The 20105-nt window shown below is 40.7% G+C and overlaps 1 protein-coding gene across 13 annotated transcripts in view; it reads left to right on the top strand.

Annotated features, from left to right (window-relative positions):
- grip1 (glutamate receptor interacting protein 1) overlaps window positions 1–20105 on the top strand; it is a 274798-nt gene that overhangs the window by 192096 nt on the left and 62597 nt on the right. For 12 of the 13 annotated variants that reach the window (XM_053241697.1, XM_053241701.1, XM_053241696.1 and 9 more), the window contains one exon: window positions 12734–12814. In XM_053241697.1, coding sequence (XP_053097672.1) covers window positions 12734–12814 — 81 coding nt within the window. Of the gene's footprint in view, window positions 1–2141; window positions 4788–12733; window positions 12815–20105 lie in introns of those variants that run through there. The other variant, XM_053241704.1, reaches the window with a different exon arrangement.

Genomic DNA, 20105 nt, shown 5'->3' on the forward strand with positions numbered 1-20105 from the left:
GACTTTTTGCGTGTGCATTCTTTTTTTGTGCACTAATCCATCCATTTCCAGCGGCTATGTGGGTTTTAGGTTCCCAAGAACTATTCTGGTGGAGCGCAGCCCCTTTGGGGATGGAAGGCAGCATCCTACTGTGGCTGTCTAATGCTGCTCTTGTTGGGTTTTACTGAAGAAGAGGGGTGGATGTTTCCTGTCATTTTCAATCCTCTGCACTGGTTATCTTCTGGATTCTTTCAGTGGAGGAGGGGAGAACAAATGGCAGCTGCCTCCACCCAAGCTGAGCTTCCATTTTACATCCTCCCTTTGATATTCGTTATTCCTTCATTTCTTCCAGTCAGCAAACACTGAAGTCATTTTGGGAAGTGACGTTAAATCTACAGCGTGCCACTCTATGATAATATGCCATTAAGCTCAATCTCAGACAGGCAGCGCTTTTGTACAAGCATTATGCCACCCATATTTTATCTCCCAGAGAACTTCAAAGAGCTTCCAGCATATTTAGGAGGATGTTTCAAACAATTTCAGTTATTTTGGCAATTCACGGGCTTCTTTTAAAGATTCGGTAGGGTTGCAGTGTCCCCGGCTTTATTACATCAAAGTCAAAGAGTCGGGCTGATTAGATTCATCCAAATGGGGCTTCCTTGAATATCAAAGATGGCATGCAATTTGTGCTTCATTTTTTTTCTCATTGCATCTCTTCAGGCATTTCTCACAGTCAGTTACTCCTGGCTTTGGTTTGCAGATGGATCTATTTTTCACCCCCTCTGTGGTAGATGAGCTTAAACGACAGGCATAAGACACAATTGTGAAGAATAAAGGTAGGAAGCAGTGATTCAGGAATTTGCCACTGAATTGGTTCCAGTGCCCCTCACTTAGCATGGATAATTCTGTTGTGGGGAACCATGTTTGAAGAGCTGACCACTTCTCAGGGTACCCATGTCAATGAAAGGCTTTCATCATCCAAATAATGAATGAAAGAATAACCTCCTGGACACAGACTCACCAAAACTGGACAGTAGGATACTGGTAAAAGACCAGGTGATTTTATTTATTTTTTTCCTAATCTTGAATTGTCCAGTTTGGGTGAGTCTGCGCCCATGATAGCCTCAGATTCCTGTTCTTGGCTGGCAGGAGTGGAACCTGATGTGGTCTTCTGCTGTTATAGCTCATCCACCTCAAATCCTCAAGGTGCTTTTCAGCTCACCCTGGTTTTAAATGTGATAATTTGAGTTACTATATCCTTCCTGGCGGCTCGAACTAATCTGGCCTGATTGTCTGATCAGATAACAGCATGGATGTGCAGGTGTACAGGTGTTCCTATTGAAGTGGATTGTGAAAGTACATTCCAAGAAAGAGCAGTTTTGCCACTTCCTTTAAATATCACATCAGGAAAAAAATACATTAACACAACCCAAACAGTTCTTGGTGGAAAGTTTTACCAGTACAATAAGAGTCAGCATCTGTTGGGTCAGCATTAGGACTGCACTGACACCTGAAGGTGGCTCTGGGTTGGAAACTGTGCAGCTGAGCTGTTACTGATCTTTCAGGTGCAGCTCCTCCACCAGAAACTCTTACGCTCCTAAATCTAGGACAGAAATTCTCTGGGTGACGAGGTGCTGCCCACTTAACTCAGCTCGGCCACATGCTCCTGAGCGGTGACTAATCAAAAGAGGTTCTGCATACTTGTTCATGCTGTTGTATGAAATGTAAACTGTAGAGATATTCTCTTGACTATATGAACCTTTTCTCTTCATGCTGGCATGACTCATAAGTGCTGGCAGAGATCCATGCTGCAGTGGATCAAGAGCGGTCAAGCTCTTAGCACATTTTTAAAAGGATTTTATGTACTTTTCCTCTTCAATTTGCTTTTTAGTTGGTGCCAGTACAGTCAGCACTAGGTATATGCCATGCGTTTTTGCCAACAGTTGAGAATTGCATCTTAAGCAGCCTTGCCTATGGAGATTCAAACCCTGATCCCAGTAGGGAACAGCTTTGAATTTATCCATTTGCAACTAAATCAACTTTCTAGATGCAGTGAAAGAGTGTATTAGGCCAAACTGGCTTTTGGCTTTTTTTTTTTTTTTTTTTCATTGCTTTACAAGGTCCAAAAATGAAAATTCACTACCTCAGACGGTTTTTTCCAAAAAAAAAAAAAAAAACTTCATTATAAAAAGAAAAACATCAGCAAAGATGCCTGGCCTTTCAAAAAACTTTTGAACATTTTGTGTAGGAGCCCTGCATTTTCACATCACAGTACACAACGAGTTATCACTCAAAAATATGCCAAAATTGTCTTCTTTTTTCTCCCGGTAAAAACGGCAGATCAGCCAATCAGCATAAGAATCAGGAATGATTAACATACACTATATGGCCAAAAGTGTGTGAACATCTAACCATCACACCCATATGTGTTTGTTGAACATCCCATTCCAGATTTAGACTCCCTTTTCCATTATAATAAGCTCCACTCTTCTGAGAAGGCTTTCCAATAGACGTTGAAGGGAAATTGTAATGCTACAGAATACAAAGACATTCTGTACAATTGTGTGCTTCCAATCTCGTGGCAACAGTTTGGGGAGGAACCAAATACAGGTGCGACGATCAGGTGTCCACATACTTTTGGCCATATTTTGATCTCTCTGATATTAACTGAGCCCTTGGAAGCCTTCCATGACTTGAATTTCTCATGTGAAAGATGCATGGTGCCCTCACTTTCTGTCAAGGTAAATGCAGATGGTTTTGATTTATTTATTGATATATTTATTAGGAGCTCATCAAAGATTTTATGGCACTTTTTTTCTCTCATCCTTTTTTTGTAATTATCATTAGAAAGTGATTTAAAACGCTGTTTCCTCTCCAGTGCCCATCAGGTCAAATCCATCAATTGGAAACTTGAGTGCGCATATATACAAGGTTTTACAGTAACACTCAGCTGCCACTGGTATGTTTTAGTTAATATGTAGACACTAGAAAAAGTCTACATGCACACCTTCTTATTAATTGTTGTATGTAACATGGTTTTTCCTATAATTGGGAGAAATTGTGCATTTAAACTTTTCTAGGGTCTGCATATTAACTAAAACGGATAAGTGACAGCTTGTTTTTAACCAAGTGTCTGGTGGCTATCTTAAAACCTCATATATGTGCTCACTCTAATTTCTACCTTAGACAAGTGATTTGTGAATGGACTATATGGAAAATGTATTTGCTTAGGTCAGACGACACGTTATTCCTCTTCATGGTTGCCAGGTCTGAAATAGATTAAAACTCACATAAGTGTAAAAAAAAAAAAAAAAAAATGGCTTAACAAACCTCTTTGCTATGCAACTCAGCATGCTTGGTGTTCAGCATGCATTTTGTTCTGCTCTCTTTTTGTTCTGCTATGTTTGGCAGTGTGTGTGGAGTTATTTTTTGCTTTCTATTATTTATGTATTTGCTTACTGCATGGGATTTATATAGAATTTCTTTCTGTTTTCTTTGTTTTATGTATACAGACAGTAAACTGGCGCACACAGCTTATTTGATGCAGGATAATCATCATATGGACAGTTATTTGGGAAGTTGTCTGGTTGATTGCCTGTAGCTAATGCTGTTTTTAACAACGTCTCTGACTTGAAATGTTTGTCAAAACACATGCTTTTGGTTAGTGTGGCTAGGCGACAAGTAGCAACCAGTAAACGGCTTTATTTAATAAGGAAATAAGTCGGGTATAGAGACATGGCCCACAGTTGCAGGAGCTTCTACACAGTGTCGTCCAAGCTAATGTCCTGTGTAGCCTCTGGTACTGATAATAGAAACAGTCCACTGTTGATGCTGCTACTCTATAAAGCCGTCTCATTTCATTAGCAATATGTTTGGTACATTTCAATTTATTTTCCAACAAGCAACCTTAATTGTTTATACATGTTAAATAAAAGTCAACTTTATAATTCATTAATCTAACTTTTGAGTGGATCATTTCAGAAGAGAATTACAGTATTGGAAATAAAACTAACATGACGTCAGTTTTTCATTAATGTGCCTCTAGTTCAATTCACAAACTACAGTTGTTTAATTACATCTGAACAATATTCACATGAAGTTAAGCAGCTTTCATTTTATTGTTTCTCTTTTTTTCCGTCTCTCTCACAGTGTGTATTTCACGTCCCATCAGTCTTTACGCTTTTCCACTGAGCTGTGATCAAAGTGTTCGCTGATGCACTGTCCCAGATATACTGTACAGCGATCCAACCTCCTGCTGAGGGCCTACAACTCAGCCAAACTTTCCCGTTCTGTCATTATTTGTTCTAGTTTGCTGCTGATGGCATGTTGCAGGCTTGTTGCACTATATAAACTCTAGCATGGAGTGAGTTTTTGCTTTCCTTACCATAGACTTTGGTTTAAAATCTCCGCCTATATTAGATAAAGATAACCAGATTTTAATATATTAAACATACAGTGAAATTATACATTAATTATTGCGGAGCTTCTTTTTCTGCTTCAGCTTGACTGAATTCAGGCCTTCGAGTGCCTTTTAAGTGTTAAGCAATTCAAACGTGATTGACGTCATCTCTTGTATAATGTCTATAATGTTCCTCCCTGAAGTTAGACTTTTTTTCCCACTTGCTCTTTCCTCTGTGTGCTTTAGCTTTGGCACCAACCCCAGGTCCATCACAAGTGAACTGCTTTGGGTTGACCCGAAGTGACTGCCCTTGTTAAATTTTAAGGGCTTTTAATCCCAGGATGTCCCATCCTAGCACTCAGTGGTGGAAGCAGATAGATATTTTGCTGCAGTCGACAGGGAAAACCAGGTATTCTATTTCTCTCTCTCTCTTTCTCTCTCTTTCTTTCTGACGCATCAGAGTGAGGGTAGCTATGTCATTAGACTCAGGCAACACAAACTCTGAGCTCATGGCTAAAAATAAAGGAGAGTCACCCCCTCTCTCTCCCCCTGAGGTCTGCATGGTTGAGCTTGAACACAACTACTCCCTTGCCTCTGCCTCATTTCGACTTGACTTTACAACGTACCAGAAATGTCGCTGTAGGTAGCATCAGAAGTGTTCGAAATGAACGTGTAAAATTAGGGTTCTCTGTGAGGCATCTTTAGCCTGCTCTGCAGCTTATGTAACATGATTCCAGTGGAGTAAATTGAAGGCCGTCATGTCCACCTGCCCACTTGTACACCATTCGGACACATGTCGTCCCTCGGCATGTAGATTGGTTGGTTTTTCTAGAGCTTGGTTTGGAAAGCTGCCATAATTAACGGATGGTGAGAGCCGGCGTGTGGACCATACGCCCTGCGAGACTCATTACTGTTCACCACAGATGACAGGGAGAGCCCAGAACTCCAGCGCTTTCTTCCTTACCCCTCACCTCCACAAATGAGTGCGCCTATATGCATGACTGAGCTCACTGTGACTTGGCAGGATGACAGCTCTACTGCTGTCTGTTCCCTCTATCTCTCTCTCTCTCTCTCTCTCTCTCTCTCAGTGCCAGACTCATTTCTTTCTTTCCCGCTCTTTCTGTCCTTTTATGGATCTTGTACATTTTCATTCTTTCATCATCAACAGCTTTCTCCTCCCACCTCTCTATCCTTCTGTTCACTTTTATGTTGATGGATCTATCATATTAATGTTGTGGCATCATGGTCCTGTTCCTCCTCCTCCTCATTCAGCCAGTGAGTCAGCGGCTGACCCCACAAAGTTCCCGCATTCCTCCTTGGCCACTTCACTGTTGGTTTATGTCATCGCTTTTCTTTTTGCTGCCAGTGTCTTTATCTCATTGGTGCTGCCTGCAGTCTTTCCTAAAATGAACTGAGTGGAAAGGAGAAACGTAGAGCACCAATTCACTGGTGCGCTCATTCGTATGCCCCTTGCTCTCCGTATGTATTTTGTGCTTGGAGACAGAGTCCTCCCAGCAGTTGAAGGAAAAGCACGGCTCTGGTAAGGGCATCGTCACATTCTACACCATTACCCTGGTGACTGTGAGCTCATCTTTCTGCATGCCATGGCGTTCCTGTGTGGAGCGAGCGATGACTTTCACTGGGATGTGGGTGAGTAGTGCCCCAGAGGTAGAGGCATTGATGTGGGGGCAGAGTAGCAGAATGAATGCTGAAAATAGTGCAGGCTTTAGACCACTTAGGCTCCATCCGGCTTGTCTGCTTTGTTCTGGAGAGCTACTAAATGCAGAGAGGCAGATGAAATTACAGTGACTTCGATTAGAATGGCTTGGCTTATTCCCTGAGCAGAGGAGCCTCAGTTAGCAAGCTCGGCTTAAATGTATTAAAATGATCAATGTGAATTGGTGAACCGGATATGATGACATTTGTATATTCATGTTTCATTACGTAAATGGAATTGGTTTAATGATGATTAGCTGAAATTATGCTAATGTCTTCACTGTCATAACAACCATAGTAACTTGGGGGTGTAATGTTACTTACCTCTCAGGAAAAAGTAGTACTAACTTGTACCTTTCCTTGTTGCTGGGGTGGTACCCTCAAGGGTACACACTTTGTTCTTTTAATGTGTATCTTTCACACGGAAACATGGATATAGTGTACCTTTAAATTCACTTTTCTAGGTAAAAGATGCTTACTAAAGGTACAAAAAGTGTACGCTGGAGGCTGCTACCCCAGCAACAAGGAAGAGTACAGTCTAGTACCCTTTTTTCTGAGAATGTTGTTCTAGTTTACTTACTCCCATCAGAAACATACACACACTTCTGGGCAAAAAAAAAAAATGGGCCAAGCCCAAAATGGCAAATATTAAGCATTTAATGGTCTTAACAACAAATCATTGGTCAGAAAATTATCAAGAATGAAACAAGTGCGCTCCTGAGAGCTCCTGTGCCTCCATTTGCTGGTTCACTTTTGCTGCAGTGAACTGTTTGTTTGAGGAAAAGCTAGAAACAATGAAATTCATTTATATAGTCTTCTTGTACTCAAAGGTAAAATCATGATAATGATTAAAATGTTTGATGCAAAATTCAAACTAACACATGTCTGGGTGTTATTTTTCCAAAAATATCTTCTAGGATGTTTTTTTTTTTTTTTGAAAGATGAGTGATTATTTGGTTATCTGCCGCACCTGATGCAGTCCATCAAGACCCACAAGGCTGAAACATTTAAAGAAATCAAAAGGAAAAGCTATCGTATACTAACTTCCTTTATCTATTTCTTTAATTCTTGCTCATTTCCTGACCAGTGATTTGTTGTTAAGACCATTAAAAGCTTCATATATTGACATTTTGGGCCCATTTTTTGCCCAGGAGTGTAGACCAATCAACTACCACCTGGTCAGTGATTTTCTTAAGTAGGAGCAGTATCTGCAAACACTTGTCACATCGGTGGTGTCCTTAAGTGTACATCTTTTTGTACCATCAGTGAGGGGAACATTTGTACATAGTTGTCAAAAAACATCATTTAAGGTACAAATTTTTTCAGTACCATTTTCCTGACAGTGTATCTGATATGACAAAGTCATGATTTTGGGAGATTAAGTGTCGTACAGTGACTCTGCTGTTCCCTCCGGATATGCATCCACTTTTTTAAGTGTGAGTCCTGACACCCACACATCTGTCCCCACACATCTGTCCCAGGCAGTTCATTAAGAACCCTTGTTTCAGTCTCAGTTTGGCCGTTGCCAGCAGGTTTGAATTAGTCAGCTTGCTGAGGCTCAGGGTGCTTCTGGACCTTTGAAACCAGCACTATTCATCCGACATGAAAATGATTGACTGGAAATTTTTCTAGTGGACTGGCCCTGCATTGATTCCAGCATGTGGAGATCTCCAGCTGCCACTTTCTCATCTGCATTTTTGGAGAGAAAAATCTGCTACTGCAGAGAGAGAGAGAGAGAGAGAAAGAAAAAAAGAGACATGGATGAATATTGCAAGCAAGCAGTGGACTTTGTTGACACTTTCATACATACCATATTTGAAATTCCTTTGTTTTTTTGTTCACAGACTGACCAATTGATCTTAGTGATGAAACGTACATGCATGAATGTTGCTCGGGACATCCAGACACTGGTGGAATAAACCCAGCAATCTGTCATTAAATAGGCTTCGCTGCATTCCGATAAATTGCAATCCAATTTTTTAAAATCTTTTCCTTTTTGCTTTAGGACTGGCTAATACATTTTACTCACAAACAGACTGACGATTGGACAGTTTAGAAGCCAGACTGTGGAAAATTGTGAAGAATATCCAAATGTGTTGGAATACAGATAGCAAAAACTCATCTCCTATACTCCGCTGTTTTGCTGTGGACATTATGGTGATGTGAATAACTTTTGAAACGTCCAGTTAATGGACTGCTTGTGAGACGTACTAGCCAGTATAAACAGAATAAATATCATTGAATTTATAAAAGAAACACAATTAACGCTAGCAAATACATCGGTACATTGGTTTTGTCACAAGCTGGCAACAGTTGTGGCATTTCAGATATAAGTTTGCATCCTTGCTTGAAGTTTTATTGTAATAAATTGTGCAAAAGAATGCATACATGTATTGGGGCATAGATGATAGCTGCTAGCAACATACTGCAGATGTTTTTTCCTCAATGGTTATGCCATTCATTTATAGTGACTATTTATAGTGCTAGTTCTAGCTTGCTTTTTCTCATCAGAAACATAAGAAGGCCAATCAAATGTTAGAGATTTCATTAAATAGGTACAGCATCACAGATCCAGTCGTATTGAGAGTAAAATGCAATGCTGTCAGTAGGAATCCACCAAAATTAGGCTTCTTTTTATTCACTGTTTTTACTGTCTTGATGCAAGTGTTTTTTTTGTAAGTGTGAATGTTTTGCTGTGTTTATTTGAACGCTGTGAAGGAGAGGCACATGAACTGTTTCTGAAAGAGCTATCAAGCGCTACCCCTGTTGCAAACCTCCTACACAACCACCTCCTACCCATGCACAAAGCTGCTGTTAAAACAAGAGGCAGACTTCAGGCTTGATGCTGCCGTGCTTCAGTATCCTAACCTTCTTAAACATTGTTTGTCAACAGCAACATGAGCCATCCAACCTCATTGTGCAGATAGTCTAGCTGTTTTCCTCCTTTTTTTTGGTTCCATTGTTGTGACTCAACACTCTGTTTATATCTGATTTGATCAGAAACCTACACGATGAAGAGGTCACGGAGTCCGAACGGTGAAGTTGTTCTGTTCATTCATTCAGCAGATCCACACCGGACTGACACCCAGATGCATTTTTCATGAATATGCGTCTATGCTGGTCTCTTCAGAGACTAGATTTCAGGTCAGCGGAGTATGGACTGTGTCCTATGTAGTAGCACTTTTCTTTCTCCAGAGTGGTTTTAATTTTTACACACTATCCTGTGCTGATGGTCCGATCGAATATCGGCTTTATAGTGCATCATCACAGGGGGAAACTTCCCATCCTCACTCAGCTCCAAGCCTTGGGTTAGCACATTGTTAAAAAAAAGAAAAGAGAGAATATAATTTTTTATAGCAGTTTATAACGACAGTGATTGTCTCAAAGCAGCTTTACAGACCAGTGAGCAAGCCCAATGTGGTAGTAACAAGGAGAAATGATGGCGCTAATCCTTCTCTGCCTGGTGCTGTGAATTGAGTTATTTGTGTATCAGATAGTCTACAAGTACTGGTTTATACAGAATATACGTAACTGCTAGTGATAAAGGGTATGATTAAATAACTCTTTTAACCATAATTTAAGGAGTCAGAGGCTGGGTGGGAGCAGGGATGTGCCGAGGAGCTTGTGGACCTTAGGATAAGTACATTTACATTTACAGCATTTGGCAGATGTCCTCCTAGAAGTGCTCTGTAGTCTCAAACGCGTATCCTTATGCTAGTACAAATAGGTCAGGGTCTAAGAATACCATCAAGTGAATTTAATACCATCAAGTTCTTTTTATTTATTTATTTATTTTTTTTTTTGATTAGTGCTTGGGGAAGAAGTAGGTCTTTAATCTGTGTTTGAAGATAGACAGTGACTGAGCTCTTCAGACAGCCAGATTAACTTCATTGGGTGTGAGGACGGAGAAGAGTCTCGATGCATGTCCTTATTGTATCTTGATGGTGGGTTGAGTCAAGCAGTGCTAGAAGGGAACATGGGGCACAGCAGGGTGTGATGTGAAGGCAAGTGTCAGTTTATTAAATCTGATGTGGGCAGCTACAGGAAGTCACAGAGTGCCAGCATGTCCTGAACTTTAGATTTTAGTTCTGCAGCTGGTCCAACTAATAACGCATAAAGCAGCACTGGATTTTTTCACTTCACTGTTTTCTAAACCAGAGTGGCATGAATATCAGGTAGTTATGTGCGGTTATGATCCTGGTTTGTGATTTTTTTTTTTTTTTTTACCCCCCCACTCTCCCCAGTCACTCAATCAGTGGAAAGTGCTATCTACCTTCTTCCACATACATTTGCTCAAAGATGTGCAAAATTGACTAATGGCACTGTTGACAGTGGAGGGAGTACGCCATCCCTCTCAGCCAAAGAGCATGGCCAGCTTTGCTCTCTAGACTTCTGGCCACAGATGGCTGTGGCATCGTCAGCATTGGAACTTTCGATCTCCCGATGATAGAGTGAACACTTTTCTTTTGTGCCACTGGGGAGCCCTGTGATTGACGCGATAAAAAAAATCATACAGTGTGAGAGGTCAAGCAGTGCTTGATAAATGCCTTCTTCCGAGCTGTCAAAGATCACCATGGATATCTGACATGTCAGAAAATTGAATCAGACATGTAACGTGTTATGATCTGAGATCCGGTTCTAGTCTTAGCACTGTATCATTAAGCGATGTACAGTATGAGCAGCTCTGATGCTGTTTTCACTATCATGTTGAGAGATCATCATACAGTATAAGCCTGGCTTTGGCTTTTGTGTTACTACTAACTAGTTATCGTGACGGCCTGCACACTTGTTTTCAATTTGGCTCGCTCTTCTGTGGTTTGCGGATTTGCTGGGTTAAAGTTCACCTACATTACTTCAGTACAAAGTGAATTGGTGTTTAAGTGGATTGGCTTTTTAACCAGACCCATTTTATTTGCCTTTAGTTTGACCATTTCTTAAAACTTAGACATGAGCCAGTGAGCTGCACAGTTATGAGTGGTCTCTAAGAAACCATCATCAACAAACGCACATGAATGCATGTGAATAGGGAGGGGAAAGCACTGACAATATATTTCACCAAAACTCTCATGTGCATTGTCCATCACCTCCATCTCTGACTATGAGAAGTCATTTGTATTCTTACCTTTAGTCTTTAGTCTACACTTTAATCAACAGAGTGTGTTTGAAGTGTGTCCTGAACGCTGATTTTGGAGCCATATTTTAGTAGCTACTGTTTTATTTTATTTTTTTTTTCACTATTCTTTGCGTTAATAAGAGAAAAGTAAATGTGTTGTTTAAATGATCTAAACATGAATTTGTTCATCCATCAAGTTTGAATAATGCAGAGCCCAAATATTACAGCTACAATAGTTGGAGTACTTTACCCAGCAGCCACTACTGCTGTGTCTGCTGATGAGAGCTGAATGTCAACAGTACAGCGATTATAATTTAAATACATCCTGCTGCTAATGCGCTCTTAAATTTTATCAGCAAGGAGGGATGTGTGTGCATGAGATTTTCTTTCCATCTCTGCTCCTCATGAATATCTTTAGCATCCACATTGTTTGTGCATCTGTTTGTAAATGTCAAGAAATGAAAGCTGAAATTCTGAACTGTCCTCTCATATTTAATCTTTTAATCTGAACCCCAAATGTTTTCAGCATACAGCAAAAACAAAAGAATTGGCTTTGCTGTTCCAATACTTTTGGAGGGGTGTGGGTGGGTGTGTGGGTGGGTGTGTGGGTGGGTGTGTGGGTGGGTGTGTGTGTGTGTGTCTCTGTCACCCATCTGAATACCTATGAATAAATCTAGTTGTGATGTAAAATCTTTATAGAGACTTACAGTACAAACATGTTGAGATTTCCTCTTTCTCTTTGTGTATATGTAATATAATAAACATGTACAGCCTGCTGCTCTCTAATCGTGTAAGTCACAGCACTGTTTGGTGTGTGTCAGGCTGATGGTCCTCCTGCTACACTGCACTCAGAGCTGCAGCTTAAAGCCATACTGCACCTCCGTGTTAGACAACCAAGCCACACACACACACACACACACACATTGTAACCTTCTGTACATTCGTCAAACAGAAAGCTAAAAGAGCTTCCTCATTATAATAATTACATTCTTCGCATGTGTGTGTGCGTGTGCGTGCATGCGTGTGCGTGCATGCGAGTGCGTGTGTGTGCGTGCGTGTGTGTGCGTGTGTGTGTGTGTGTGTGTGTGTGTGTGTGTGTGTGTGCGTGTGTGTGTGCGTGTAGTTGCCAGCTTTTGTGATCCCGAGTATCACCTGAGAGTGTCAACTGATGTCATCTCACTTTAAGGAGTGTGTGCGCGTGTGTGTGTGTAGTTGCCAGCTTTTGTGATCCCAAGTATCACCTGAGAGTGTCGACTGATGTCATCTCACTTTAAGGAGTACGTGTGCATATATGTGTGTGTGTGTGTGTAGTTGCCAGCTTTTGTGATGCCGAGTATCACCTGAGACTGTCAATTATCCAGTGATATCATCTCACTTTAAGGAGTGTGTGTGTGTGTGAGAGAGAGAGATAAATAAGTGTTGCTGGGTCCTGTGTGAAGAATCAGTAAATGCAGTGTGCGTTTCTCTTTATGATTATTGTGTTTGTGCTTGTTCCTCTTGTTTACTCTTGTGTTTGTGTTTTGTAGATGAGGGGCCCTACACCAAGCACTCCAACCCCTCCAGACCTCCAGATGGAGCGCTGGCCATCAGAAGACAAAGTATCCCAGGTATCTACCTTGAATATTCACTTCACATTAAAGGTACAGTTTTTAAGATTTAAAAGTGCTTCTAGACCTCTAATGATCATGGATACCTTAATCGAAGCTAGCTTAGAAAAAGAGATTTGCAGGACTGAAATGCAGTGCAGCTGTTCAGTGTACTTGTTTCAGACCTCTGTTTACTTCTGGGATCATTTGGCGGCTAAGAGAAAAGAGTTGTCAGTGTTTTAATTTAGCAGTGGAGAAGACGCACCGCTAGAAAACAGTTTTATGCAAATCACTCTATGTATTGTCAAGTCACATCAAATTTATTCATATAGCACATTTACAAACAACTTTCGTTGATCAAATTAATCATTAATTCGCTTATTGCTGTTATTAATTGTTTTTGTTAATACAGATGTTGTTTGTACAGTTAAATGAGGACAAGTGTATCTTTACATAGACTTTATAATGTCCTAAAGGAGAATATGTGCTTGTTCTTGCTTATTGCTACTTACTTTCAATATGCAGGTAGATGATTAGCAATATTTTAGTAAGATAGAAATTCAAAGTTCTTCGATTTCTGATTAAGGCACTTCAGATCAGGCTTTTTTTTTTCTAGTTCAACAGCCACTGTACTCTCTTAATTCTCCATTTCAACCCATGATTCCTCTCTCACCATTGTGAATTGATGTGACAGCTTAAAATATCATTTTGAATTAGCGCTTAACGGATTAGTTTTTTTTTTTTGCCCGCAACCCTATACCTTAGATCATCCCCACGAATAGAACCCAGTCATGGCAGCTGACTGACAGTTCTCTGGCCATGCTCTGGACAAGTGTATCTAAACCTCAACCAGCTTCTTGACAAGCCAATCCAATGTTCATCCTTCCATATCACTGCACGAACAAATCACTAGCTTCGTGAGCACACACCCCACTCGCTGTTTCTGATTGTCGAAATTGAGACATTGTTTCCTTTAAAGCTGTACCATGGCAGAAAATGCAGGCAGGGTGTGAAAATAAAAGCCATGTATAATCCTCAAGTATGGATTCCTGAGCACATCAAATCCATCTTCAGAGGTGTTTGCTGTATGTCTTTGTGGTTCTGGCTCCCAGGCTGATATCTTGTTACAGTGATGGCTGTACATGTTGGGTTTTATTGCAGTAGCACCTCCATAAGATGTGTGACCTGAATACACACGGTGTGTATTCCCCGTATTCAGACCCATAGTGTCCTATTGGGGGTAAAATATAAAACTTGATAAGAACCTTGATTTTTTTTTCCTTCTAGTATTTATGTGTCCTAACTGGAATGTGTACTTCATTAGCAATTCATAGTTGATCATGCTTAAATGCATGTTCCTTGTTAAATAAGTGTCCTGGTCTCACATTATGATGTATGTCTGCATCACACTGATGAAGTAAGACCATTCCTGATGCTCATGAATCAAATACTGATTCCATTTTTGTTGCCGTCTTGCATTAAACATAAATTAGGTGGCTCAGTAAGTGTCGCTGGCTCAGCAGTAGGGGGTGTCGAGCTCTATTTCCATTGCTTGAGCTCTCTGATGGCTTGTAATGCATTCACTAAGTGTAGCCGTGTTAAATTTTTTAACACGTTGGTTTAAAAATATATGGTGGGAAAAGAGCACTGGCGTCATGCACCGTTTGGTGACGGAAAGAAAGTGATCAAGAGGAGAGAGAGCAGCTTCGAATCCATGGCTGCTGATTCCCATGTTCACTGGAAAATTCCTAGAAAATCCAATGGCTTGTAGATGGATAGAGAGCAGAGGGATTGCAGAGTGCCCTTATTACAGCTTCAGCAAGATCTGCCTGCTTTAATAGATTATACTCCAGTAGTCTTATTTAGTTTAGCCAAATGATTATGTGAATTCTTCTGAGCTCTGAACTCTGATTCATTATCATTATACTGCAAAAGTCTATAGCAGAGAATAATTTAAGTATTGCAGTTACAAAATGATTCATTTTAAATGCAACATGACCCGCCTTCATGCTGTAAAAGTAGCTTGTATTTCTAAATCCCACCACCAATCATGCTACAGTCCGTGCACACTCTGTCAGGCGATTGAAGTCGATTGCTCCCCTATAACAGCGCATGAGGAAGTGTGTTATTCCTCTTATACAACAGCAATATTGCAATGACTACATTTTTTTCTGTTTGTAGTTAAAGTTACTGCTGTGTACCAACAGCGAAACAAGTTAGTTCTTGTCATCACTTGCATTATAGCAGCTATAAACAGTTATTCCCTAATCAACATGTCTTTTTTTTCTTTCTCTTGAAGCTACTAAGACAAAAACATAGTTTGTCATGTTACTAAGAAACCACATGACACATCGTCCTCTGCCCTAAACTCTATTCGTGTCTCAGAAAACCTAAAGTTGCAGCTTTAGTGATGGCCGTACATGTTGGGTTTTATTGTAGTAGCACCTCCATATGATGTGTGAACTGAATACACATGGTGTGTATTCCAAGTATTCAGATCCACAGTGTCCTATTGGGGGTAAAATATAAAACTTGATTAGAACCAAAGCACGTCATGTAGTCATGATCCTGACCGGAATCACGCATGCATCAGTTTTACCAGCACTACCCAGCTTGGGCCAGCGTGATGTTCTTGCTAGTTTCAGTCATTTTGTCTATGTTTGCATTCCATAGCTTATGCAGCTCCCTAGACAAAGACATCACCTCTTCACAAGTGCATGAATGGTCAGGTCTCTGAGCTACGCTGTCTCCCCTGTCAACATCCTTGTAGGACATTCGTCTGTATAAATACCACATTAGCACTGAGTAGGTCAGCAACAGAGAATGTCTGTGTATCAAAGAGAAAGAGAGAAAGAGAGATAGAGAGAGGATGTAGTAGAGGAGAAGGATGTTTTAAATCCGGGAAAGCCTTAGGAAATGGTCTCTAAATGATTTAGCATTTTCAAAGCAGGTTGATGTAACCTGACAACACAGTGCTGTGCTGTTTAGTGCATCTTCTAAACCAGAGCCATTGGAGCACAGCAGGAGTGGTGTGTGTGTGTGTGTGTGTGTGTGTGTGTGTGTGTGTGCGCGCCTGTGTGTATTATTGAATGGTGACACTGATGGCATCCTTCTGTCTAAGCATTCTGATGCCTAAAACAGCAAAGAGCAGCATGAGCCCATTGTCTGCGGCTCGCTCTGTAAAGGTACAGTGTAGTCATTTGTAAAGCTCCTTTGTAGACTCCCGTGGTGGTGTACCCAGACGCTCGACGAATTGGTTTTGAATTGAAACGTCTCTGTGTAGAAATGTGGACTTCGTTAATGCCTGGAGGCTGTGATGAGAGGGTGAGGGGTGAAGCCAGGCACCATGGAGAGCCTGCGAGAATATGCTGTGTATGCAGTACGGTGCCTCACACCACGCTCCTCGCCTCAAACGTGTCATGATAAATGAGGAGCCACTTGCTGGAACGTTCTCCTCCAGTCTAGCAGACCTCTCCTCTGAATATAGCTTTCAGTGGGTATTGCTGTTTGTAGTACAGTCACTAGAGATGCAGAATTAATTGTATTAATCGATTCTCAGCCTTTACGAAGTGCTAATCAGGAAATATTGTGATACTGCAACCTATGTATTAGTCTGTCTGCTTAAGTATTCATAGGTATTAAGAGAACACTTAGGCAAATGAACCACTGTGTATTCTCATAATTCAGTATGCTGACCAAGCTCAGATCATCATTTAGACTCAGTTAATGGATCACACATGTTCATCTACTGTGATGAAGCAAACACGTTCACATCTACTGTGATGAAGCAAACACGTATATTTTGATTTGGAATACACTGATCCCATTTCTGCGATGGACTCGTGTTCCATCCAGGGTGTATTCCCACCTCATGCTTAGTGTTTTCCCGGGATAGGCTCTGGATCCACCAGCACCCTGACCAGAATAAAGCAGTTCCTGAAAGTGAGTGAGCGAGTGATCCAATTTTTTTAATGTTCAGCTTTCTGAAACCTTCTGTTACTAAATTATGCAAAATATGTGATGACAGGGGGTTTTAGACTATTTGTCTTTTATGTTCAGTTCAGTTTTCTTTGAATAACGCTTTTGGCAGTAGACTTAGTCACAAAAAGCTTTACAGAAATCTGCTCATATATTAACAAGCAAACCAGAGGCAGCAAAAACTCCCTGAGACGACGTGAAGAAGACACTTTCTGGATGACATCCGATATTGGGAAAGAGTATACTTTAAAATCAAGCAGTACTGAGTGTGTTGAAAGATTGTTCACTATAAGCATATTGTGAATAAGAGCCCTAGGATGAGCACAGGACAGTCTGTATGATTACAGCAGCAATTCTTAGGGACAAATCTAGAGTATCCAGGTGATATTATCTAGTAACTCCAGTGTTTTTCAGAAGGGAATGTCTTTAGGGTGTCCCTGTGGGAGCACCCACAACCGCAGAAGGTGAGCCACAAGTGCAGAAGTAGAGCATCAGGATGAATCAGGCAGGTCCAGAGGGTGAGACGAGCCACAGCAATAAATGTGTGTCAGGATTAGACACCGGCATCATCAGTGAACGGGAGTACATGTACAGATTATTAGGTATGATCTTATCATATAGTGATACAAATGGGTCATGTATCATATCAGTCAACATCACATGCTTTCTGAGCAGAAATTATGCCAATGTATGTATAGAAATTTAATTAAAAACTGATCTGTTAGTGAGTCTGTGTTTCCTTTGTCTCAATGCTGATGTTTGATGCTAATTATTAGTAATTCATTTAAAAATCTGCAGCACCATCACATCGTGGGTAGGTGTGCAGGATGTTCATGTAGTTGTCCTCAGTGGAGATTTATGATACTGAAGTCAGCATAGTAGGCCTTCTTGATTGATCTTTTCAAGGTTCTTGGAACAAACCAGGCTTTGTTTTCCACATTTTTAAATGTCCAGTTCAAGGCATAGTACAGAATGTACATTTATTTTCTTTCATAAGGCTAGATATTAGTAGGAACGCATAGTTACGCACTGAGTGGTGTTGCACTGCACTTTAATGCCAAGCATGCTACAGGCTAATTACTATTCCACTACTTCAGCAGTTGACCATGAACATGAACAGCGGACATTTTTTTTCCGTTCTGCTGATTCAATTTAAAAAGTGTTCAATTACTGAGCTAAAAGAGCAATTAATCTGTGCTTGCTTTATGTCCAGAAAAAGCTTACTCTCCTTGTATATGGTGCTAATATTTAGGCATGAAAGAAAGTTGCAGAAAAATGAAATCAACGCATCACTGCATTCTAAGAGAACTGGGCAGTGTTAATTAGCTAAAGATCAGAGATTCATTTCTCATATAAAGTCTAGACCATATGTGACTGAACATCAGCAAAGTGATATAATAAATCAAATGTGAATTTTTAGACCAGAAAATTTCCTCAGTTAATTCCTTAGTTCATTTGATAAGTGAACGGACTCTGAGTAATAGCTTTGCCTTCTCCGTTCTGAAATTCATATCTCAGTCATATATCCTGTCACATTTTGTCCCTGCCAAAGATCAGTCTGTCATCATAAATTGGTCAATAATATGATAATGATTGAGGAGTGTGATGAAAACATAAAATTGTCTGAGTGTTCTCGTTAGACGACCCTTAGGATTTCCGAGTGCTCGGGCTGCAAAATTAATCGTAGTAAAAATATGTTATTTGAATTTAATGAAGTCTGTCAGCTGTAATAAAGATTAAAAGGTTTTTAGATTGATGGTAGTCATGGCTGAGGTTCCCGCTTGCAACATAATGCAATGTGTACTGCTTTGCATAAGCCTACCTAACCAGCATGTGTTAGGGAGTGATTGTAGATGATGGATGAGGATTCTAGCCCAGGATGCCTTCTCTCAAACACTAGATTGGGTCTTGGTGCGAGTTAGCTGGCAGGTACAGATACCTCCTTGTCCTAATTGGTTGAATGTTTCTGGTCCACACATTATTTGTGTTTTTTCACCATGGAGCCTGGAACTCCAACGAGACCTGAGTTTTAACTCTGAGTAGATATTTTACAGACATCTGCCTAAATACAAGGAGAGCAATAACAAATATTACAAAAAAGTGTAACGAACAGAAGTGTAACGAATAGTAAAACTGACATTTGAACACTTACATGAACACCTGTACACCTGCACTTTCATGCAGTTATCTAATCAGCCAATCATGTGGAAGCAGCACAATGCATACAATCATACAGGTACAGGTCACAAGCTTCAGTTAATGTTCACAGCAAACACCAAAATGGGGAAAATTGGGAATTTATCCATAATGAGCAAGCCAGAGGTGATGGTGGTGAGGAAAAACTCCCTGAGATGATATGAGGAAGAAACCTTGAGAGGAACCAGACTCAGAAGGGAACCCATCCTCATCTGGGTGACACTGTGTTGTGCGATTATAAATAATTCCCTTCTATAACTGTATACTATATGGTCTAATAGTGCAATTGTGTAACCAGGAAATTCATTACAGTTTCCACATGAAGTCTATTTTGTTGATGTTATCAAACTGTTCACTGATGGAGACTTGAGTGTAAAACTGTTCGTATCAATTGCAGTCCAAAGCCATCTTCAGGGTTTCTAATTGGTACCATCCACAGTAATCTCAGTGATCTTCAGGCTGTCTGTGTCGGGCCATCCTCAGCAGCAGTGAGTGGTTTTCAGGTGATGAGAACTCTAACATCATCAGGATAGATCAGGCAGGTCTGGAGAGCAGAAGGGGTCAGGATCACTGATATCTCAGGAGTAGCATGTGTAGCTCACCAGAGAGAGAGAGAGAGAGAGAGAGAATCACAGATTATTAGGTGTGCTTATCGTCATGTAATGGTTAAGGACAATGTACATTGCGTGCAGAGTGCAAGCAGGGACTCTGGCAAGACTAGCTATGACAGCGTAACTAAAAGGGAGAGCCAGAAGGTAACACAGACATGAGGGCTCCCTGGTACATAAAGCTATCATGGGCACAGATGCACAGAAACTGGACAGCCGAAGCCTGGAAAAAGACCAGGTGATTTTTTTTTCTAATCTTTAACTGTCCAATTTCGATTAGTCTGTACCCTCGGTAGCCTCAGATTCCTGTTCTTGTCTGACAGGAGTGGAACCCGATGTGGTCCTCTGCTGTTGTAGCTCATCCACCTCAAGGTTTGATGTGTTGTGCATGCTGAGATGCTTTTCTGCTCACCACGGTTGTAAAGAGTGCTTATTTGAGTTACTATAGTCTTCCTGGTGTCTTGAACCAATCTGGCCATTTTTCTCTGATCTCTCTTATCAAAAAGGCATTTCTATCCACAGAACTGTCT

The sequence above is a fragment of the Pangasianodon hypophthalmus genome, chromosome 18, assembly GCF_027358585.1.
Source record: "Pangasianodon hypophthalmus isolate fPanHyp1 chromosome 18, fPanHyp1.pri, whole genome shotgun sequence".
NCBI classification, from domain to species: domain Eukaryota; kingdom Metazoa; phylum Chordata; class Actinopteri; order Siluriformes; family Pangasiidae; genus Pangasianodon; species Pangasianodon hypophthalmus.